The sequence below is a fragment of the Zonotrichia leucophrys genome, chromosome Z (genome assembly GCF_028769735.1).
Source record: "Zonotrichia leucophrys gambelii isolate GWCS_2022_RI chromosome Z, RI_Zleu_2.0, whole genome shotgun sequence".
Lineage (NCBI taxonomy): Eukaryota > Metazoa > Chordata > Aves > Passeriformes > Passerellidae > Zonotrichia > Zonotrichia leucophrys.
In genome coordinates, this window is record NC_088200.1 from 30,720,496 (window position 1) to 30,745,767 (window position 25,272).

At 37.3% G+C, this 25,272-nt stretch overlaps 1 protein-coding gene across 4 annotated transcripts in view; it reads right to left on the bottom strand.

Annotated features, from left to right (window-relative positions):
- The window catches only part of PDE4D (phosphodiesterase 4D), a 350,628-nt gene that overhangs the window by 222,825 nt on the left and 102,531 nt on the right, over positions 1–25,272 (bottom strand). The window contains exon 1 of one of the 4 annotated variants that reach the window (XM_064735828.1): positions 20,046–20,087. The exons of 2 other annotated variants lie outside the window; for them this stretch is intronic. In XM_064735828.1, coding sequence (XP_064591898.1) covers positions 20,046–20,053 — 8 coding nt within the window. In that variant the 5' untranslated portion in view covers positions 20,054–20,087. Of the gene's footprint in view, positions 1–19,122; positions 19,578–20,045; positions 20,088–25,272 lie in introns of those variants that run through there. One more of the 4 variants, XM_064735827.1, reaches the window with a different exon arrangement.

Here is a 25,272-nt window from a genome sequence, read left to right on the forward strand (position 1 = left end):
CCTATAAACAACTGCTAAAGAAAAAGAGAAAAAGAAGGGGGAAGGAAAAGGGGAACAATAATCCTACCTGGTGTTTAATAATTTTATAATTATGAAACAAAATTCGTTCAAAAAAAAATCTCAGTGTAAACTCTTGCATGTGCAGAATCAAGCCTTAAAAAACATCAGTTTACCAATTACTGTGCAATTTTCAAAGATATTAAAGTAGGTCATTTGAGAACCATGACACAACTTTTCATTGCTGCCATTAGAATGGAAAGAGCATTTTAAAATGTAAAAATATTTTCACAGAATAAAAAATAAAAATAAAATCGGATATGCAGGATTCTTTGCTCCTACAATCATGGCAATTTCTCATATACCTTTCAAAAACATTTTTGTGAACAGAAATCTATCAGAGACAGCAACTACTTTGTAATGCTTCTGCAAATAATTTAACACTGGTACAATTTTCAAATAACCCACACTCTCTACTTTTAAAGAATATCTAGAGCATCACTATCTCACCTAATTCTTTTCATAACCTAATCAAGCTTTCCCCTAAATCTACCCTGAGTTTTTTGGGTTTCTACTGTACTGTATTATCTTAAGCCACTTCAAGTTAGACATCTATTTAATATTCAGTCAGAATAGATTCATGACTACTGGAAAGCAAAAGACCACTTACTATGGAAGATTTTACTTATCCTCACATTCCTTGCAGCAATGTGCATTTTATCCTGTTAGCAGACCCATAAGATTATTCCATAATTAATATGACCTTAATATTATATTACTTTGGCTTAAGTTTTTGTTTGTTCCTTCCTGACTGTGATGAGAACATAGGTTCTTTTTTACCAAAAAATTAGCCCAGAAATCTGCACAGAAGCCTTTTTTTAGTAAGATATAAACATGAAAATAAAAGGGCTTAATGATGACATAGTAGAAGTGAAGTCCAATTACATTAAAACAGGTGTCTGATGTGTTGCAAAGTGAAAGATGTCATTAGGTCTAGAGAAAAAGGAGAAGAGCAGTCACATGGATCCTTAAGAGTGATACCAGCAACATTGGTGAGAATAATAGCTGCTGACGTCTCAATGAAATTAGCTACAGCAGAGCTGGATTATGAGGCACTGAAATAGTACTCTGAGAACTCAGAACTGACCTATTAATCACATACAGAGCTAAAAAGCCCTACTGTGTACTAAAAGCTCACCAATGAGAATACAATTCACTAGAAACTTTCTGATATTTATAGCCACAATCTATACACAAAAGTAGGGTATGTGAGAAAAAAATCATGCAATGAGTATTCTGAAACTTCCACTGAAGATATTTCATCTCGACTGGGGGTGGGGGGGAAAACACACCAAGAAAATAAGGTGAGATACTTGCTAGTTTACCATTTTTCAGAAAATATTTTCTCAATAATCTACTACCCTTAAAAGATTAAGGAGAGAAAATGCTTTATTAGGTTCCAGCAGCAGTCATGCTTTCCATCCTGCAGGTTATTGGTATTAGTACTCTATAATGCTTGCAGCAAGATGCACAGCAATAGCTATATAGAAAAAAAATCTATCAGGGGCACTAATGTTGTCTTATGAAGAAAATATGAAAGTATTTTATAGGAGCTAAAAGTAACTGAAAATATAATCATAAAACTACTGCAAATAATAGGGAAATGTGAAATGTAATGCAAATAAGCAACAAATGTACCAAGTATTATTGAAGAAATAAAAAAGAATGCACTCTTAAATATGACTCAAATTACATGCTTGTCATCTGGAAGCTGTTTAAACAAATACCTTATAAAAATCATCTTTTAAAACATCTATCCTTTCTTTCTAGGGACGAAAAGTAAAAACAATGTAACATATTGCCAAATACTCAAGCTAAATCAAAATAGAAACCATTACTACAATTGAATGAGATAGAAAAAACATAGTGTACTTGTCACTTTATTTCAGATATTATACAATACGCACAAAGGAACTAAAGTGATATAAAATTTCACCCAAATAGTTCATGAATAATGGAAGATAAAATTAGACTGTCAGTAAAAGATATACAAGCAGTTTAGCATGTTAGCAAAAAAAAAAAACCTTAATATATTACATTAGGTTACTTAGTTTACTAGAAAACATTTGAATTCAGAAAATGAACTACAAAAAAGCATGTAATTTATCTGAGCATATAATACATATAGAAAATCTTCAGCAGAAATAATAGAATTATTATATTTGTTATGCCTGGATAATAAGTACACTGTTTGCTAATAGATTAGTATCTTGAGACTATTTTAAAGAGATATTTCATACCAGATCAGGTTGAAAATACTTGAATTACACAGCATAGTGAAATTGAAAGCTATCATCAAAGTTATGTTCAATTATAGAAAGCAGTTGTGCTCAGCCGTGTTAGTTTTTTTGATCCAAATGAGGTGTGAGTCCTAAGTATTAAAGGATTATAAAATAATCTAACAACGAAAAAGGAAAAGAAGTTTGCAAATAATACTGCTGAAGTAAATAGATTTTTGATTTAGTTATCTCATAAAAAAACCCTTAAAAATCAATTTGGATTATTCATAAATTATTTTTAATCTGTTTTTCTCACTGAGATGAAAACCTATTGAGATAAGAAGCTACTGCTAGAGGCATCATAATTTATTAAACAGCTCTCGCATGAGACAATAGGATCTACATTAATTGCTTCTGCTGCTTGCTGATTGCCCTATTCACCTTGATACAGAATCACTATGGGAGCATTCTATGTAAAATGTAATGTCTCAGCAAAAATAACTGCAATAAAGACCCATAAGATTACTACATGGCGTAGTATTCAGTGCATTCTACAAGTCTGTGCAATGGGAGAAAACAAACTCTCTGCATTCTTGCTGTTATTTTTGGTGGACGAGGATACCATCAGGACCATAAACTCTCATGTGAACTTGGCAGACTGCTCCAGCACATAACTACCTTTTTCCAATGAACTACCTTTTTACATGTTGAAATTACTAATGCAATTTAAGCCAAAAGTGTTCTTGGTATTAATGGAAACCAAAGAATGGTTTTCAAAGAATGCCTTGTTCTACTCTTGCAAATCCCATTTTCAAAGGCTTAAAGACTTTTTGAACTTTCTTCATGGATCTAATATTATACCAAGAATCTACTTTGTTCACAGTTTCATCAATTTCTTTCCTTACTTTTGTAACTTTAAAAGAAGTAGCTGATCACTAGCCTGTAGAAATTTATTTTTGAAAAGGTAAATAATTTATCCATTATTTTAAAAATATATTATTAGTTAAGATACAATGAGAACCCAAATGCATATCAAATATAATTTAAAATATACTTAAATAGTGAGTTTATACATTTTAGATATCAATTATACTTACTTATACAAGCAGTTGCATCACTAAAACAATTCTACCAGATCCTTGTTATTCCAAAAAATTCAGTCCTCAAAAATGGCAGGTAAAAAAATGCAAACAAACAAAGAAAGCAAATGCCAAAAAATCCTCAACTAACGAATCAAAAGAAAAGTACTTAAATGAATCCATTCACCAGAATGGATTTTCTAGCTGCTCTGCTGTTACAGGCTCCACATGCTACAAACCTCTTCACAGCTATTTTTAACATGCAACACTCAATTATTTTCATGCCTTTCTCCAATATCCTATTGAAAGTCTGTTCCAGTGGCCAATTAAACCCCATTGATTTCTTCTATTTTGCCAACACAGCTCTAACAGAGAAGTATTAGAAAATCCAATGGTCTGAAGCTAAATCTGCCTAGCCATGTTGGTTAAACTTGCCCTTAAAACTCTGCAACAGTAGAGGAGCCACAGGTGAGATATTTCTTTTACCATCTCAAGTACATCTTTACCAAAGGTTACTTTTCTAAAATTATGTTGTTTTTTTTTTTTTTTAATAAGAATTCTCTTAGACTCCCATTTTCTATCATTGCAGGTATGTATTTAGAATGAAAAAAATATCCAATATTTGCCATTCAATTTCACAGTGTGTTTGGAATTCTTATGTTCAGTAGTTGAAAATCTATGTGCAATAACAATACAGATCACTGAACATACTTGCAAACCATTTTTTAATTTCCCTGTCCTTACTTCTAATGTAAAGAAAAAGAATTCAATCATATCATATATTGTTTTCTCCTGAAAAGGAAACTGTCTTGATTCATAACAGAAAGTCTCACTCAAAAATCCTTGACTGCAGCTACCTAAATGTCATAGCAGTCAGGTGAAGTCCCTAGTGACTGGAAAAAGGGTGAAAAGAGGATGCCAGGCATCCTCTTTTCACCCATTTTTAAAAAGGGTGAAAAGAGGATGCCAGGAACTACTGACCTGTTAGCTTCACCTCTGTTCCTGGGAAGATCCTGAAGCAACCCTCCTAGAAACTCTGCTAATGTTCTTGGAGGACCTGGAGGTGATTCAAGACAACGAGCATGGCTTCACCAAGGGCAACCTGCTTGACCAACCTGGTGGTCTTTTATGATGAAATGACTGCATCAGTAAAAAAAGGAGGGGCTATGGATGTCCTGGACTTGTGTAAAGTCTTTGACATGGAAGGGACACAGCATCCTTCTCTCCAAGTTGGAGACAGATTCATTAGATGGATAGACTATATAGCAGATGAGAAATTAGCTGGCTGGTTGCATCCAGAGTAGTGGTAACCAGCTCAGTGTCTGCATGGAAATCAGTGATGAGGGGTGTCCCATGCAGGGACACATACTGGACTAGGACTGATTATTATCTTCATCAATTTCATAATAGAATCATGTTTGCAGATGACTCCAAGATGAGTGGGACCATTGACGTGAAGGATTGACTACCAGACAGAAGGACGTCGACAGGTTCAAGAAGTGAATTCATGTGAAATTTATGAGGTTGAACAACGCCAGGTACAAAGTCCTGAATCTGGGTTGGGGCAACAATAAACAACACAGGCTGGTGGTTAAAGGGACTGAGAGCAGCCCTGCCCAGAAGGGCTTGGGGCTGCTGTGGGTGAGAGGCTGGACCTGCCCCAGCCATGGCACTGCCAGCCCAGAGAGCCACACGTGTCCTGGGTTGCATCCAGAGCAGGGTGGGCAGCAGGGCCAGGGAAGGGATTTTGACTCTCTGCTCTCTTCTGTTCTGGTGAGACCCACCTGGAGCAGAGTGTCCAGGTTTGGAGAACTCTGCACACGACAGGAAGACAAGGACCTGTTAGAGCGAGTTCAGAGCAGGGCCATGAAGATGATCAAAGGGGTAGAACAGCTTAACTAGAAATAAAGGCTAAAAGAATTGAGGTAGTTCATCATGAGAAGTATCCAGGGTGACCTTGTCATGGCTTTTCAGTACTGAGAGGGAGTTTATAAGAAAGATGGGAACAGCCATAGTTATAGGACAAGGGGTAATGGTTCTAAAACTGAAAGAAGGTAGACTCAGTCTAGAACTAAGGAAGAAATTTTTCATAAAGTGGGCAGTAAAATATTGGAACAAGTTGCCTAGAGAGGTGGTGGATGTCATTTGCTGGAAACATTTAATATCAAGCTGGATATGGGCTCTGAGTAACCTGATCTAGTTGAAGATGTCCTTGCTTATTGCGGAGGGGGCTGGACTGGATGACCTTTAAAGGTCCCCTCCAACCCAAACCATTCTTTGATTTGATGTGATCCCCAAAATGACTCAGAACACTAAAAAAAAAAGGTCTTGCTTGCTTTTTTAAGACATGCAAGCACATTTGTGCTTTTTTCAAAGCATCCCCCAACAAATACTAATGATAGTGCAGAACTTACCCAGGATGCCAAAACCTCGTTTGATATCAGAAATATGATACATCTTAAAGCCAGTAGCACTCACTGCTGCTACAACAAATCTCATTCCAAATGTTTCAATGTCCTAAATTTACACTCTTGAAACCTAAAACTGAGGCATCTTGAGTACTCAGCATTTTTAGAGCACTTCAAGCACTGGTGAATAGCTAGAAAAAAAGAGTAGGTTTTTATGAAATTTAGGAATGCTTCTAACTGTCTCATTCTGTGTTTTCTGCAAATTGACAGTAGAAATACTGAGCACATTTTTGATAAGGAAAATATTACATCATTGTTGCTTTGAGAGGTTCTGGTACTTTCCCAGTTGTGTCTCTTACCTGCACTATTGATAATGTGAAAGGATAACACAACTGGACTAGACTGCCATTCTGTAACAGCATCCCTCATCAAAAGCTCAGAGGCACCTAAAGCACTTAAGGTCTGTATGAGGGATTCTTGAAAGTACTCAGAGTGATGTTAACAGATTAACATCTGTGGTTATCAGAGGTATGGATTAATCTTCACTGCAGACTCCATTCTATGTTTCTGTACTGAACAGGTCTACATGGATAATGCTTGGACTCTCCTATTTCTCACCCACGTGTAATAACAAACTGGCCTCTTCACTGTCATCATTGTCACAGTACATCTGAATTGCAAGAGTGAGTTGCTGCATGAAGCTGAGACATCTCCATCTCCAGTGATGCCCCAGCACAAACTCAGTTTGAGGGTACAGGAGGTGGGAAGCACTGAGTGGACAAATAGCTCTACAAGCGCCACTGCCAGAACTCAGAAGTCGTTTCCATATGGATGGAAAGTGTCAGAAACAAACAAACTGAAAGTGTTTTCTAAACAAGATTGTTATATAAAACATCATAAGTTTTAAAATTATTTCGTCTAAGGTTCGGTTTAAATCAGAAGACAGGTTCCAAAGCTATAAAAAGGGGGAAACAGATACATATAATCATGTAGGCTTCATTTCTTTAAGAAACCAGGAAAAAAATTCCCCATATGTAAGTACTTTTATATATATAAAAGAGCTTCAAAGCATTTCTTCCTGCCTAGCTTCTAGCATTCTGTATCTATTCACTTGATTAAAATCCAGTAAAATGCTTTTGAATATATGGAAAGTAAATGGCATTTCAGGAAAGAAGTGAACTTAAACTCATAGTCACAAGTAGGTTTGTGTATTTTATATTTTCCAAGTAAAAAGATCTTTATTAAAAGTACTAGATAAGGACATATGCTTTTTTGGGCACTTTTTTTTGTTTTTTTTTATTATCAGGGGGATGGCAAAAATGAAACATTGCAATGAAAGTTGCAAAGAGAAAGACTGAAAATCTGCAAGTGTGTTTGTTTTCACCAGGAATTTAAATATATTTTTATTTTAATACAGATGCCACTATCTTTGTGATCAGACTTTTTCTTTATGCAAGTTCTAAAGGCAGATTCTGCTACAATATACTGTATTTTGCTCCAGGAAGTACTTTCATTTTACCTCTCCAAATTTATTTTTAATATATTGTATAAAAAATGAAACAATGACCTGAACATCTGATGTTCTAGAAGGACTGCATGTAAGCATGGTTCAAAATTGTTCATTACGCAAAAAACTTAAAAATTTTATTCATAGTCACTTTGCAGGGGATAAGCAATGCTCTAAATCACCTTTAAAATCCTTCTTCCACTTCATGGAACAAACAAGTGAGTCTCTATCTGGTACAATCCCTACCTTATTATGACTTAATCTCTGATTCCTGCTTGGTTGCCATAAATAGGCAGATATTAGCTCAGCTGCAGCTCAGCATGCATACCTTTTTGTGACTGTGGCATTCCCAGAAGCAGTTACTTCACCACAAGCCACATCTCCTTTCAAAATGAAATCTTACAGAAAGAAATATGATTAGGCTTTGAGGATTATACAATGTAGAGAGATTCCACTCTTACTAAAAGATATGTATAGCATATAGGTCACCAATGTGTGATTCAATGATTAAGCATAAGAGCATTTAAAATTTGAAAATACTTACTATACATATAACCAACATTGCAACTTAACTCCATTTTTATCCAAATCTAGCGTCTAATAGCCGAAACTAAACCCCTCAGTAAAAATCTGTCTAATGTCACAAAGGGTAATTTCAGTATTTGTGGGCTGGATATTCAAAATACTGTTGAATTAGAAAGGGGAATACAAAACCAAAAACAGGACAAAAAAAAAAAAGCAGTACTTTTCTCGTCTGGGCAATTTCTAGGATTATACCTTCACAGGACAGGTTACTCTGCCACAGATATTCCATGAGAAACACCACTCTCTATGCCAGTTATTCAAAAAGATGGAAAATTCTGTGGGGTAACTGCACAGTCTCTGCTTTCTGTCTGCTTTACTTTTACTCTGAAGAGCATTCCCAAGACATTTGAGGTGAAAAGTCCAAACAGCAACAAAGAAAGAAGTTGATTTGCAACCCTCCCCAAATCTCCAAGATATCAGTGTTAAAGAGGAAAAAACCTACACTCTGCCAGCATTTGAGACAACCAGTAAGAAATGCAGAAAGACTGAAGTTATGCCAAAAAACAAGTCAATGTAGCACTGGGTATGTCTCAGCCTGTACATGAAAATATACTTTTTTCTACAATACTATCCTAATATTCATGGAATTTGGGTTCCACTTTTCTCCCAGGTGTTAATTTCTTCATATCTCAAAGCTTGTGGAGAAAATGATAATTTTTATTTCACCTTGTGTGTTGTTTATTTGAAAACAAGAAGAAGACAATAAAACTTTTGAAAACTACAAAGATGAAATGATGGATGCCAGACTAAAAAATTGTCATAAAGTAGAATACACACAGAGGCCAAATATAACAAATGAAATTGTGTGGCTAATTTGGAATGTCTGTAAAAGTTCAGATTCACTGTTTACAAATCAAAATATTGAAGAAAAACAAAACACAGAAGAAAAATAGCAGTTAGAAGCCATGTTTGTTAGAACAGTTATGCCATGAGATCTGTTGCATGAAATGATACTTTATAACGGGCAGGGAAAAAAACATGAGTGACAGATTTCAAGACAGTTTCTGTGAACTTTCAGATCTCCCATAAATTGAAAAGCATTGGATAAAATACATCTCTCTGACTTTAAGGATTAAGTAAAGTATCTGAAGTTGGAAGACTAAGTTACTATTTAGATCCCTAGATATAAATAAGTTGATGAATGGATGCAATCAAATACAAAGCTCAATATATTTACTTCTCAAACTGGCACTATTTTAGTAAATAAACCTGCTAGTGGAGGATGGTATGATTTGTAGGTTGCTATTTCACTAAATTAAATTGCATTTTTTGTCCTGAATGTGCAGGTTTTAGTTTAGTTGAGCATTGATTTCCATACATTTCTGAATGTATCTAGATAGTGAATGTGACATGGTACTTGTTCCTCAGTCTGAAGTTTTGAGAGTGCATATAGGTAACATGCCTCACTCCTTTTTCAATTATTACACTTGCTCTGTTAAAGACAAATGATCCCAAGAAGCAACAGTGGGAGATGACATTCCTAAATTCACAGACTTTGAAAAGAAAACTTCAAAAATGGCCTAAGGTGCATAAAATATTGGACCCGGAGAACTGTTTCAGAGCGGTTTTGGGAAAAGAGACTTTGGGGTATTTGTGAGTGAAAAGCTCTGTGTGACTCGGCCATCTACACTCCCAGCCCAGAGAGCCACACGTGTCCTGGGCTGCATCCAGAGCAGGGTGGGCAGCAGGGCAGGGAGGGGATTCTGCCCCTCTGCTCTGCTCCACTGAGACCCCACCTGCAGGGCTGCATTCAGTTTTGGGGTTCTGAGCATCTGAAGGACATGGACTTAGAGAAGGGCCACAAAAATGATCAGACGGATAGACCACTCCTCCCAGGATGAAAGGCTGAGAGTTGGGGCTGTCCACCCTGGAGAAAAGAAGGCTCTGGGAAGATTTTAAACCACTTTCCAAGTGGGGCATAAAGGAAAGCTAGAGAGCGACTTTTTATAAGGACATAGACAAGGAGAAATTACTTTAAACTGAAAAGGAAGAGGTTTAGGTGAGATATTAGGAAGAAATTTCTTACTGTGGGAGTGGTGAGGCACTGGAAAATGATGTCCAGAAATTGTGGACTCACCATCCCTTGAGCCCAAGACAAATCTGGATGAAGATCGGGGTAACCTGGTAAAAGTTCCTGTCCACAGTATGAAGGCTGGATCTAGATGAATCCTTAAGGTTCTTCTAACACAACCGTTCTATGATTCTATGATCTTTATATTCAGTAAAAATAAAAAATAGCAATTGAATAGCAACTGATCCATCAAACTAAATCTTCTTAAAATAGCAGTCGAAAATACAGTCAACTTGCTTTTTTAAATATATCTCAAGTATTTATCTGTAAATGAAATGAAAATAACACTGCAATCAATCATTTGGTAACTAAAATTGACTCAATCCCCTGAGGGCACTCCTTGTTCCCTGAAGGTATTATTTGCCTATAGAGAATATAGTTGAATACTGTAGGCTGTCACAAATGCAAAGGCAAACAAAACATCTTTTCCCTAATATCCATGTGCATATATCACTGGGATATATAAGCCTCCAAGTATGATGCTTCTACTCTTACCAGAAAGGCTATTTCACCATGAAGGGACTGTCCTGCTCTGAATCTCCAAGGTACATAAAAAATCAGCTGTAGTTTTTTTCCCAGTTTAAAGGAAGTTAAACTGAAAACCTCATTATTTGTGAGTAACAGAAGGTATATTGACATCAACAGAAAAAAAAATTGCTCTTAAAAAACTAATGGTTTAAGAACGTGACCTTTGAAATCCGTTCAAATAAATTTGTAAAGAAAAATAAATACATTAATAATGTGAATAAGACACATAAAAAGAAGGGAATATAAAATTATATGATATGGAATCCCTTTTTTTTTTCTTAAATGGTTTTAAATATCACATTTTTAATCAAATAAGCATAGGATGACTTTAGAAATTCACCAAACAACTGTTGTGCCAAGCCCAACAATTTGTGAAGGACACACAAACATTCTGTAAGAGTTAGAACTATGTGAAAATGCATAAAATTTAAACCTCAACTACTGAGATCAAAAATGTATCCACATGTCAGATCAAACTTTTGGTAGTGACTAAACCTAAGAATTTGGTCAGTCAATTTGGTCATTACATAAGGAGCTAGATTTCATTGCAGATGGAAGGAGCTAAAGTAATCTCTTCTCATCTCTTTAAGAATTGTCTGTTTTCATGAAGGGAACAAGCAATCATCTGTCATACCAAAGTAAACCAATTAAAAGGAGACAATACGAATAACACAATCTAAACTGATTGCTTCAGACAAAATATGAAGCCATGCCACTTGAGAAAAAAAAAATCTTTCACATTTTTTGCAATGTTACTGAGAAAAGTCATTCAGTAAAATTAAAATTTGTGACATAAGTAGACTAGATATCATCTTTTTGAGAGATTAACTACACCAAATAGAACTAAAAGAAACAGATTCCTTCATATAACTGAATTTGAGACTTGGGTATATTCAATTTCACTATAGCTTTCCAGAGGTTGAATATCTTTAATCTTCAGGGAATTGTTTTATTCAGTTCACAACAGCAGAAGAGTTGCTGCAAAATAAGGCAAAATACAAATATTCATACCATTTTTTGCCACACATTTTTAAAAGGAGTAATAAATTCTCTAGGTAATCTAGGAATGTCAATTTAGCTAGTTGTAAAATTAGAGAAATAAATGCCCTTTCTCTTAATATTTTTACATTCTTCATAGTATAAATGGATCAGACACCTAAAAATAGTTTCTTAAGAAAAAATATTAATTCCTTTTTCAAATGCTGTGCTTGATATTATCCACTCCTTTGAAGCCTTTTATTTCGTGCCCTCCATTTCGCTAATTCCATGGAGTGAGTCACAGAGGGAAAATTATTCTGTTTATTAACATCTACTGACAAGTAGCTTTTACTAGAAATATTCTTGTATTTTGTAATGGTTAAAATAACAATTAATCATTATGCTATGATCAAAGAGTTAAGTGAGTCACAAAAATATCTAGCAGCACGTACTCAGTTTAGGTTTCAGCAGGCATCTGAACTAATCTTAGAACAAAAGTTGCCATTTAGTATAGTGTGTCCCTGAAACCTAACTAATTCTATTTCAGTGAGATTAAAGTACAATAAGCTGTAAATTATAACTGATAGCCAATCTTCTTAATTTTCTGTCAGCTTTCAATATATTTATGTTGTTCTCTCCCCCTCTCTCTACTCTTCCCCCTGCCAACAAATACTGGGCTGAAAATATCAAACAAAATAGTCAATCTTCACTTACAGACATGGACAATTCTTTGGCTGTCTATGAATAACAAATGCATGGATTTCAAGAAAACCTGCTAATTTACCAATTTATTTAACACTATAATTTCTTTTTTCAGTATGAGCCATTCCACTTCAAATAAAGACCACATCCACTAAACTTGGGCCACAATGTTTAGAAACAATATAAGCACCCACTTACCCACTTACAAAATACTCTATAAATTATACAAATACTTCATAAATGAAATTACTTATAAACAACAAATGTGTAATCAGTCATACCTAATGTAATAACACCTTAATAGATTATGAAGTATTTTTTCTTAATTATTAAATTATACCTAGTAGGTAGTGGTGCAGGACAGTTTTTGATGCATGAAACTGCAGTATGGATTAACTCTTCTCAAAGAAAAGGCAACTGTTTTTGAGTGTGTGGCGTACAGTTAAGTGTGAAAAGACTGTAGAAAAACTGCATGAACACTCAACTGGTGTTTTATGAGTTGAAGAAGCTTCAGTTTAGTTTCTACTATTGTGACTGGATTTTCCATGAAGATATAAATCAGGATTATATTAAGTGACAGCAAGACTTTCAGCAAGTTTACAGGGCGCTTCAAAAAATGACTTGAACATAGATGAAAATGATAAAATCTATTCCCTACTTATAATGAGGCATAGCATGTCAAAGTGTTTTCAAACTGAATTGACAAAAACAGTAGTACATCACAAGGATCGAGCTCGACAATAACAGCTTCATTTACAGATTATATGCTGAGGACAGAAGACCAGAAGACAGGGCTTGGCAAGATCCACATTTCAAATATAAAAAAGTTCCATTTGAGTCAGTTGCGGTAATATTAACATAATAGTAATCTGAAAATGCAGGTTATATGATCTCATTATTCTGGAAAAATAGATTAGAATCCCAACAGCATACTCATCTATCTAGGACATCCAAATTGATTAATTAGAGTTAATATTAGCTTGTATAGTTAAATTATCTTGCTCATGTAGAATAAATTTTGCATGCAAATGTGCCATAACTATTGTATGGAAGACTATAGAGCATTTCTGTGGTAAGGGGTAATTTACATACACATATACAGATACCTATCTAACCTACCCATCAGGGGTGCTGGCAGGCTTAGCTGAGTATGGTATCTGGAGTACTTTCAACTTTTCACATGCAAACATTACAGTAAGTCAAATGACTGCTAATACTAAAAAAAAAAAAAAAACAAAAAACAAAAAACAAATGAACCCTTGTGCTCCTTCCAAACAGCAAAAATTATTTAATCTCTTATCTGATATTCAGCATGCTGAATGCTGGTTAGATGCTACTGGGCATGTGAAGTGTTATAAATACAAAAGAAAAGGCATAAGAGACCTTAAAATTTAACCTGCTGTTTCAGTCAGTATCCTACTACATCCTACTACATTCATTTTCACTTGAGAAATAGACTTCGACTATGCCCAGAGAAAAGTTTCACCAGTCACTGAGCATAAGAAAACAGGGATTTAGGCGACCTTTTATATTTAACAGTAAGTACTGTCAAAATCTACTGTTCAGAGACCAATATTCTTTGCTCTTAAAGATTCTTTCTTAGTTTAGGAAACCTTTCTCTTTTTTTTCCCAAACTCAGGTTCAAATCCAGATTTCCAAAGGATAACCTGAGATTTTCCTCTAGTGTTCATATGTTAAGCATAAAATATATGAAAGCTATTTAAATACTGTATTGAAACGCAGTTAGGAAAGAAGCCTTTTTTCTTCTGCCACTATAAAATATAGATAATAAAATTCTTCTAGAAAAAGCAGATGAATAAATACTGCATTAAACATTTCTGTTAGAAGTGAACAGTTATGCCATGAGAAGGGCATAGCACTGGTCAGATTCAGTTCCCCATGACAACTTCATGAGCTGAGGGGACTCATCACATCCTAGGAACATAACGAAAAGTTGGTTTCAGGAATTAGCATAATATCTTCATTTTCCATCCGTTTTCTTTACAGCTACATATTCTACTTTTATAGACTATAATAACTTGCATAATAATGGAAAGCCAAACCAATTTTGGCTGGCTGAAAATCAAGTACTATTCCCTAAGAGGCAAAAAAAAAAAATAATTGGCATCATTATTTTAGAATACTGGCAAAAACAGAAGATTGAAGTTTATTAACAATTGCATTCTTTCAGGGATTTACTAATCACAGAATCATTTGACTTGGAAAGGACCTTGAAGATCATGGACTCCAACCTTAAACTGACCACCTTGTCAACTAGACCACAGAACTAAGTGTCATGTCTAGTCATTTTTTAACACCTCAGGAATGGTGACTTTACCACCTCCCTGGGCATCATATTCTAAAGCTTAACAACAATTCAGTGAAAATATTCTTCCTGATGTCCCAGCTGAACCCCCTAAGGCCATGTCCTCTTACCCTGCCACATGTCTCCTGGGAGAAGAGGTCAACCCCCATCTGGCTGCAATCTCCTTTCAGGCAGTTCTGGAGTATGATAATGCCTCCTTTTCTCCAGGATAAACTCCCCTATCTCCCTCACTTCCATTGTCCATCTCTGGCCTTGCTCCTGCCCCTTAGTGTCTTTCAAGGAGTGGGGTGCTCAGAGATGGACACAAGATTTGAGGTGCAGCCTCATCAGCATAGAAGCCAAGTGCAGGGGGACAATCCCTGCCCTGGCCCTGCTGGCCACAGCATTTCTGATCCAGGCAAGGATGCCATTGGCCTTCTTGGCCCCCTGGGCACAGCCTGGCTCATGTTCAGCTGCTCTCACCAGCACCCCCAGCTCCTTTCCAGCCACTCTGCCCCAGCCTGTGGAGCTGCCTGGGGTTGTTGTGACCCAAGGGCAGGACCCAGCACTGGGCCTTGTGGAACCTCACGCCACTGGCCTCAGCCATGATCCAGCCTGCCCAGATCCCTCTGCAGAGCCTTCCTACTCTCCAGGACATCAACACTCCCACCCAGCCTGGTGTCATCTGTGAATTTACTGAGAGCACACCCAATGCCCTCATTTAGATCATCAATAAGGAAACTGAACAGGGCTGGTCCCAGTCCTGAGCTCAGGAAAATGTCACTTGTGACTGTCACCATTCACAGCCACTCTCTGGGCCCAGCCATCCTGACAGTTTTTAACCCAGCAAGGGGGGCACCTGTTCACTCCATGGGCAGTCAGCTTTGCCAGGAGAATGCTGTGGGAAATAGTGTTGTTGTGGGAAAGGCTTCCCTGCAGCCCAGGTAGGCTCCATCCACAACCTTTCCCTCATCAACTGGGCAGATCACCGGGTCACAAAAGGCAACCAGGTCGATCACACAGAACATGCCTTTCTAAATCCATGTGGGCTGAGCCTAATCCTCTGCTTGTCCTTCAAGTGCCACATAATGATTCTCAAGGTGATCTGTTCCATGACCTTCCCCAGCACCAAGGTCAGGTTGACAGGCCTGTAGTTCCCCAGATCCTCCTTCCAGCTCTTCTTATGGACAGTCATCAAACTGGTCAACCTGCAGTCATCCATGACTTCCCCTGTTAGACAGCACTGATTATAAATCATGTTATTGATGATAAATGATGATAGTAAGAAATTTTTGAAAAAACAGTTAAAAATAAAATTTATATGAGGCAAAAAGCATTTGCACTGTTTTTCATTAAGTATACAGAAAATAATAGTCAAGTAAATATGGGGGGATTAAAAAGGGACCAAGAGAGGATTCTTTTTCTTTTATTCTCTGCCCTGATAAGCAAACTAAATTTTATTCAATCTCAATAGGCTGAAATTTGATAGAAAAAGGTGAACAGTCACAGGTTACATTTTTCATTCTGAAGTTAAGGTATTATTCTGTGGATTAATTTCAAATCTTTGCCAGTTTAAAGGCAGACATGCTTTTTCCACTTCTATTTTCCTTATGGTAAAACCAAAAGGCACATGCAGCAGTTGTTTACATTATGTAATAAAGCAAGCTGAAATTGAATACATCTTTATTTGGTTTGTCATCACAAATGCAGATAGAATGCAATGGAAAGGAAAGCCAGGTTACATAATTCAGCAGTAAATGTTTCTAAAATAATTTCCAGTGTGAATGGCAGTAGGCTACATACTGTTGATACATAATTTATGCTGTATAGTGTGTAATGTGGTAAGTAGCTATAAAAACCTACTCCTCCAATTATCACCACAAATGTTTCAGTATTTCCAGGCCTAACTTTAGACTTATCCAGGACATCACTTGCTCCAACCACTGCACTTCTTAAATGTATTTTATATTTGCTCCTCTGTTATCCAAACTCTGAAACAGTTTCAGACAAAATACTCTATTTTGCTTACTCCAGTCTCTGCTTAGCAATCCATTTAGAGTCTATTTACATTATAGCTACATTTATCTGTCTGATATAGTTGTGCTCCCAGTCATACTGCCTAGGAACACACAAGTTAAATTGCTGCTTTTTGCCAGTAGTCCATTCCTACTTTTGCTAACATAATCAGGAGGGTTCAGATACTGAGATTTCCACTACATTTACCAAAGGTTATGGGTTCCAAATCAAACCTTGCTATACAGGCCATCACTTTTTTTGGCCATTCTTTCCCCAAATCCCAATAGAGGGCCTAACACAAAAGACACATCCACTCCCTTGGCTTGTTACACAACATTAAATCCTGGATATTCAAAACTATTTATTGTATTTCAGAAAGGTTCACATTTTTATTCCCCACAACTCCTTCTCCCCATATGCTATGCAAGGCAAGCAGGAACTGGCCCATGAAGGCAAAATGCATGTCTCTAAGGTACAGAAAATAACTTTAATATCAATTATGTAGTTCTAAAATATTTGGTTCTGCATGCTCATAGAGGTTACAAACATCATGAAGCATATGACACAGGCCAAAGGGCACCTTTGATATGTTGCATAAGCAGTGAAGAAACATTATTAAAGATGATCAACTAGTATTTGTATTAATAAACATAAAACTATTTGTGTCCCGTGAAAGATATTCCTTCTTTTATTTTCATTGTCATCCTCTAAAGGACATCTGAAAGTAGAATGAGAGAGTGCATACATATATATGCAGAACATTTCATGACAATTTCCACTCTCAGTAGAAAAGGATAGCACACCTTACAGTCATTGCATAGATTTTTGAGGCTTCAGAATTAAAGGAAAACCAATGACTTGCAACTTAACATCCTGACACTCAAAAATGCCCCTTACAGACCTACTGTAGCATGAATAAGCAAACTTGCCTATTCTCTGAGAGCTGACATGAACAACAGCATGCTAAAAACATTTGCATTCTAAATTAAGGCCTGTGACTAGGTTAGCACAAATGCAGGCAGAAACCATGGTATGGTTTGCATTCAGTTAAAATAGAAAATACAGAACATATAATTATCTTCCATGTCTTCCCATAAAACACTTCTGCTGGGCTTCCCCAGACAATGGGCTCACATACTGTGGCAGAGAGCAAGGGATGGCAAGGAGCAGACAGGGAAGACAGGTAAGCAGCTTTTAGAGAAGATGAATAAAAAACTGACGGTTCGTTCCTAACGTCTTTCAGCAGACTTCACTGCTCATGTTTGAAAAATGCTTAGTCAGGAGATTAACCTGTGGGTTAAGGAGTGCTTAAAACGTTCCTCTAAGTGAATAAAAACAGAAGTAAACCATATTCTTAGAAGACAATGGAAGTGCTTTCCCTGTGAGGTGCGGACACACCTGCAGTGTCCTTTCCGGCACACTCTGCAAAAAAAAAGCCGCCAAAAAGGAGGAGGAAACACATCCGAGATCTCGCTAACAATTCTGTGGGGGGGATGCGGCGCGAAGCTGGCTCTCACGGGGCTTTAGGGGCCCGACCGCTCTGAGGGCCGGGCGGGACCAGCCGTAATTAACAGCACGAGCAGAGGCGCCGGCAGCAGCGCGCGCCCGCTAATTGTCCGCGCGGCGCCGCCCCCCCGCGGTGACGCGCGGCGCGCGGGCGCTGCCATTGGCGGCGCGCGGGCGGTGACGGCGGCGCGGCCCCGCGCGGCCCCGGCGGGTCCCGGCGGCGCGGCCCGGGCCGGCCCGGCCCGGCCCGGCACCAGCACAGCGGCACAGCGGCACAGCGCCCTGCCGCGCACACCGCCCCGCCGCCCGCCCGAGGGCTGGCTCGCTTCAGCAGCTTCCAAAACGAGTTTGCTTCCAGTGCTCTGAAAGACTTCGCGTTTACCCAAAGGGCAAAAGTTTCATGGGGAAGTATTTTTGCCCTAGCTAACAATCTTCATTAAGCTCTAACCAAGACACTAATTCCAGTATCAGGAAGAAGACATGACGCAACAACCACTGGTAGAATTTATAAGCAAGTTGACTGCACTATTTTGCAAGGCAAGTAGAAAGATTTTTCAGTCAGGAAGGACTATAGATGCCCGTGATTCAAAGAGGAAACAGATGTTTTAATGATGATAAAGGGATTTTAATGCTATATGATTGTCTTTCAAACGCCACATTGAAGAACCTCCCATATAAAAACATCCTACAGCATTTACGCATATCTTTAATAAGTAATTACTGAATTGCCATATGAATGAGCATTTTTTTCAGGTCACTTGAAAGTATATAAACAAATAAGTTCTAGGACAAACCAACCATAGGATAATAGGATAAATATGTGGCTTCATTATTTTCTTCAAATCAGGCTAAGAAAGAAATGTGAAGAACTATTCCTTTGATACAGGAAGAAAATACATCACCTTGCTCAAAGTACTTATGTAAGAAAACATGACCATAGCAATACAATTTCTATGACTTGCCTATTTTGCAAATATGAAGAAGTGCTAAACTCATATACTTCATCACTACTATCTCTGTCTGATTTTCATTTCTTTCATAGCTCTGTTGGTCCTCACTTGACATTTATTTAGGCAAAAACATAGCATCTGGTAGTTGTCACAGTATTTTGCAAACAAGCATTCTGAGTTTAACAGTCTATAATGTGTATTGATTACTCACCATATCCATGAATGCCTCCTAAAGGGGAAATTATTCACATGCATCATGTTCACAGGTCTTCCAACATTAGTGTTTTCCTTGTCAGACTGATTTATCTGTTATGGTATTCATAGATGCATGCCAGAACAACTGCATGAGCAGTCAACAGCAGGGATTATTGCAAGAATTACTGTAATCCACAAAAATAAAAATTCCCAGGATCCAGTGAAAGACTTCTCACAGGGTTTTCTAGGTACACGTCCATCCATTTATGCATCACTTGCTATTTTAAAAAAAACATTAAACTAATCAGTATACAGAAACTGTTCTGACAATGCCAACAGTTTGCCTTGATAAAAATCCAAGTGCTTTGACTGTGAATTAAAGCATCTTCATATGCAGCATTTTGGACAGTTGGAAAAGGTTAGTTAAAAGATAGTTTCTTGCCATCTGTGCCAAATCAGTGTTTAGGGAGAGATGTGTAACTTCAGACTGCTTTGCCATGTTCAGAAATGAATACTGCTTTTTCTTCTTTCTTAGACACATATTCATCAATGATCAATTTAATGCAGTTTTCCTTTCTTACGAGCCTGGGGAACAGAAGGATGTTTAATAGCCTTGCACAACAACCCCAAACTTCTCTCTGAATTTGATACTGTGACTTTGTTTCTTCAGCTAAGAAAGAAGGAAGGAAGTATGCTTTTTCCACTCCATAGGACAGGACTAGAGTTAGATACCATCAAGAGATATGATCATGTCATGATCAAATTCATTTTTGCTGTCTAACCCCGTAATAAGGCTGCCTGCTCCCTTTAAGTGAAATGACTAAGCTATTGACTCTCACTGCAGAGTCTAGTTCTGTTTTGATATTATACTGTATATAAACCCACGTGCATCAATTGGTATGTTGCAAAACGAAAGCAAAGCTATAAGTCCCGTGTTACCTAAGCATTCTTTCTCTGCTGTCCTTTTATCCCAATTCAGCTCCCAGACAGTAGTTATCACTCCTTACGCTCTGGCAAACATCCTCGGGAAGATTCTTAAGCCCAGGCTACAGAGACGGCATCTATTTTGAAGCAATGCAGAGTCAACAGGCTCACACTTCCCTTTCCCGGACCAGAATGTGCAGCCTGCCCTCGGGCTGCCGCTCTCCTCGCCCAGCAGCAGCAGCCGCGGCAGCCCCGGACAGTGTCGGGCTGCGTGGCACTGGTCCTGCAGCAGACTGGGCTCGGCTGCGGAGAGGGCTCTGCCTGGCAGAGGCTGTGCTGGCGTCAAGGGGGCCCTCTAGGTGGGTTCTCCCGGCACCGCGCAACCTGCCCTGCCGCTCCCACCCGCCCGGGATGGAGGGGAAGGACGGGGCACCAGCGGAAGAGCCTTCCTTAGGACGGTGCGTGCCTCCAGGATGACAGAAAGCACTGAAAATTTTGCATGGAAGTGCAAAAATCTGCAGGAAAAGAGACGCGCAGGAAGCAGGGTTCACCATGTTGATCTGTGCTGAGATGGAAAAGATTCCTAGACTTTTATACTTCAGCATACCCAGGGCATACATTGTTTGCTAGCCATTCTTCTAAATGGTTTACACTGTACTAAGGCTTCTTAAACTTCTAACGACCCATTGCCCTTTTGGACAGGAAATCCTGCAGTATGGAAGCCAGCTGCAACTTCAATGACATTAAAACGTGTGATAAGACTTTGTATTTGATTAGGGTGTGGGTGAACTTGGGAGTAACATGATAAGCTACTGCACGTCACATTTGTGTAGATCCTATTTCCTTAAGATCATTTCTGTTGCTTGTCACAACCCTATTCTACAATACCCCAAATTAGCCCTAGTAGAGTTGATGCCACTCTGAAGAAAGAATAAAATATTAAAGTACTTGAATGTCACAGTGTATTGACAGTGAAATGGCATTTATTTCTATTCAGTATAAAAAAGGAGCCTATACTGCCACACACATTTTTATATTACTCAACATTTATATATTACTGATATTACTACCTATTTGAAGACTTACAGCACAAAAGTACAAAAGATTACAAAATTTAAAGGGACTCTATCATCATTTATGTTCTAGTACTCTATACAGAAGGTGACCTTTTTTTGTCATTTAAGTACAACCATGATAGAAAGTTTACTCTGAGAATTAGAAATAATGAGAATGAAAGTTAGCATTTTTCACAAAGATGCTACAAAAGAAAATATATAATTGTTCAGTAGAGATAAATATTTAGTATGACTTTAAAGAGACCAGGTAAGGTGTTATAACTATGTTATGTTCATGCTGTATGTAAAAAGCACCCCTATGCCACACTTCCCAATTAGTTTGGGAATTTATAGCAGAGACATTTGAAGATAATATAAACAAAACTCTAAAAGCTGCAACATCATGTGATTAATCTGAATATGAAAAAAATAACATCTATTCCAGTTATCTACTGCTTTCTCTAAGCCAGATAAACTTATTATGAAATATTAACTGTAGCAAATGCTACACAATTCTGCACCATCATTACTATTTCATATTGCACTTATCTCACTGCATGCTTGCCCGATCACTCACAGGCACTGACATTTTCAACACTAGAGTTACATAATGACTTGTACTATCTTGAGAAATAGCTTCTCAGCACTGACCTGTCACAACATTTGAAATCTGTGAATGAGTCTATTCTGAATATGTGTTACAATTTCTCTGTTTTTCTTTAGTGTTAAGTTCAGCACAAAGCATAGCACCCATTGACTCAGCTAATTTCATTCAGAAGCAGAGTTGCAGAAGGAGTGTGGGCGTATACAAAGTTACTATACAGTACTACAGACCAGTTAAAGAACTCACCAGCAAGCTGAAGTGCACAATATATGGGCTTTCCAGAGCAGGGATAAATTAAAGCTAGAGACTTTACCCAGTAAAATAGGTTGGCTTGAGAAATTCTTCCCGTTCAAGCCCATAATAAATTGCCAACCACTGTGCATTAAAATTTAAAAAAATTAAAAAACCCAACAAAGCACAAATAACAAAGCAAAACAACAACAAACAAAGAAACAAAATTGGAAGCAGATTTTAATTTGATTCTTTGGTTACCAGAAGAGTGCTCTGACAACTAGAATTTAGGCTGTATGACAGCAAGTCCAACTTCCTCGTTCAAGCAGAATCTGAACTAGGCATGAAGAAGTTGGAGGGTGAATAATAGACACAAACAGGAATCTACAAGTAATTATGACTCTTCCCTGATGTGGGGGAACCCTAGACTCCAGTCATTATACAAAGTCTTCTTGATTATTTTCCACTGAATTTAGCTGGGAAAAAGTATGTTGGTAGTAGGAACCAGATTGTCTGGAACCTTTTCTCACTTCCAACAACAGTTGCATTGGACTACAGAGTGAGGATCTATCCTCTTTCTCTCTCTCAATAATCTTGGGAATCCTTCAGTTCTTGTTGCCCAGTGAAATATCTAAAAAGGGAGAATTAAATAATATGTCCTATTAACCTTATTTTTAACCAGCCTATTAACACTGCAAATTGCAAACACCTTTTCATTCTGTTTTTTTTTTTTAAAGACAAACCAAAGAGAGGATTATTTGCATCTCCAATTCTATGCAGTCTTCCTCCCACAGGACTCAGATTTTCAATTACTATCCATACCAGAAAATTCACTTGAAAATTGATTAAGGTCTATGGCTGTTAAACTGAAGTCCTCTAGAATATTTTCTTTGCTCTTCTCATAGATGCAAATGCCCTAGCAGACACCAGAGGAAGAGTTTCCCTTGTAACACTTCTGGCCTTTATCCTGCATGGAATGGTCTGGGTTGGAAGGCTCCTTTACAGGTCATGTCCCTGCAATGGCAGGGACATCTTCAACTAGATCAGGCTTTTTTAGAGCCATGTCCAAGCCGACCCTGAATGTTTCCAGGGACAGGTCATCCACCAGCTCTCTTGGGAATCTGTTCCAGTATTTCACATTGTAAGAAATTTCTTTCCTACACCTACTCTGAATCAACTCTCTTTTATTTTAAAACCTTCTATCCAATGTCCTATCACTGCATGCCTTTCTAAATTATGACAGTTCTAAGAGAGATAAGAACCATTCTACCATTGTTAGATTTTTTAATGCAAAACTCAACAAAACCAATGAAAATATATCATACAGATGTACACATCCTGAGGAGAAAACTGCACCAGGGGCTTATAGGACATACATTTGTATGCCTAGATTGAGTCAAAATTTTTCAAAGACATCAGTTTAATTTGCTGCATCTTTTTGATTTTTATAAAATGGGGGCAAAAAAATAATTGAATAAAATATTTTGCTTAAAAAACAGTAGTACAAAGGGCAATACCTGTATCTGGAAAGGTAACAATAATTCTTAAAGCAATGCTGAAAAGCAATCTCCTAATATGAGTTCACAGAAATTTCATCAGTGTCATTATGAAATAGTAATAATGACCAATGGCAGATTTTTTAAGACTATGCAAGATAAGCTGGTGACTTAAAACAGTAGATTCTGAATAAGTATCAATAAAAAAAAAAACCTTATCAAACTTTTTAATTCCATAAAAAGTTTCAAAATGCATGCAATAAATACATTGCTAACACAACTGACCAATGCAGATGGTAATTTCAAGTTTTGGGAAGAAAGCTGAAATAAAAGTCTTATTAAAAAAATAAAAAGGAGAGAATTTTTGCATGCATTTTTAAGAAAAAAAAGGTAAAGATATTATTTAAAACAGAAAAATTAGCACTCACCTAATATTTATTCATCTGTAATATTATGGAAATATAACATGGATGTGAAAAATGTCCACATTTGGGATTAATTTTAATTTTTTTCAGTGTTGGGATGGCATCATTGTTTATAAACTTTCCACGAAGACCACATAGATTATAATATCTGTGTGGTTAATGAAATGGTAAGAAATGTATCCCACTGCACATGGTTGAAGGAAATCATCCAAATGATAGGCCTTTAGTCATACAACTTTTTAGGGTCCCCCCAAGTTGTCTTCAGCAATTTTAGCACAGAAAGTAAAGACACAGATTCATCTCATCAGAATCCTCATCAGAGTGAGCAGATAAACCCAGTGAGCTCCTTAACACATTTTAGACTACTTCGCTCACAAACAAGTGCTATATGAGTGTATGTCAAGACAAGAAACTTAGGATTCTCTCCTGTTTTCTTCCTCTGCCATCTGCCCTGCAAGTAAATCAGCTCTCTATTGGACTCCCTTCTGGAGTAAGGAAAGTAAATATTCAGAAAGAAAAACCTGTGCAACTTAGAAGCACTTGCTACAAGCAGTCCAGATAGAAGTAGTTTGTCCCTATTCTCCCTACGCATTCTTGTTAAATCCCTAAAGACCTTCCACCCTCAGATATTTTCAAGATGAATCATAAGACAAGGCACATGCATTTGGTGTCATGCTATGGGAACATCACCCCAGTGCACTCTAACAGAGTCTCACATGATTTCAGGCACTTTGAACTGAAAAATGAGAGAAAATTTGTTTCCTGAACCCAGAGAAGTCTAAATGAGCACTGTGCAGTGGGGAAATAACCCACACCACATAACTTGCCCCGAGGGCTTGAGAGCTTAGAGTCATAATTATTGCATTAAAATGACTACTAAAAGACACAACTTCAAAAAACATATAGCTCGGTTTTGAACAACAATCATGAATTAGGTAATGTTGCTAAGAGCTTGCAGCTATCCCTTACGAACAAAAAGAGCTTAGTTATCAAGTATATTTTTGTTCTGAAAATGATGTGCTGAACTATAAATGTAATTTGAGCAGAACACTCTCCATCCAAGTCCCAGCCCTTTTTGAAGTCCAAAGAATCTTCAGGTCAAAAACTTTGAAAAATTAATATTTTATGTGTCTTCTATTAAATTCTTAGCTTGTTCTGTGTCTCTCTCATTTCCCTTCAATTAGAGTAAGAGATTTTTTCAGGTAATCTCATTTTAAAATGTAAGATCTTCTTAGTTGTATAAAAATAGTTATTTTTCCTAATTTCACATAGTAAGCTTCAGTTATTGTTATACTTTTCTTGTGCCATTTATATCTTATAACTGATATAAAAAGATCCTTAAGGCTCCATAGATTTAAACTGGCAGAGAAGGAGTGGTGTGGAAAAGAATGCCAGGGCATCCCAGGAAGATTAAACTATCTTTTGATCTCA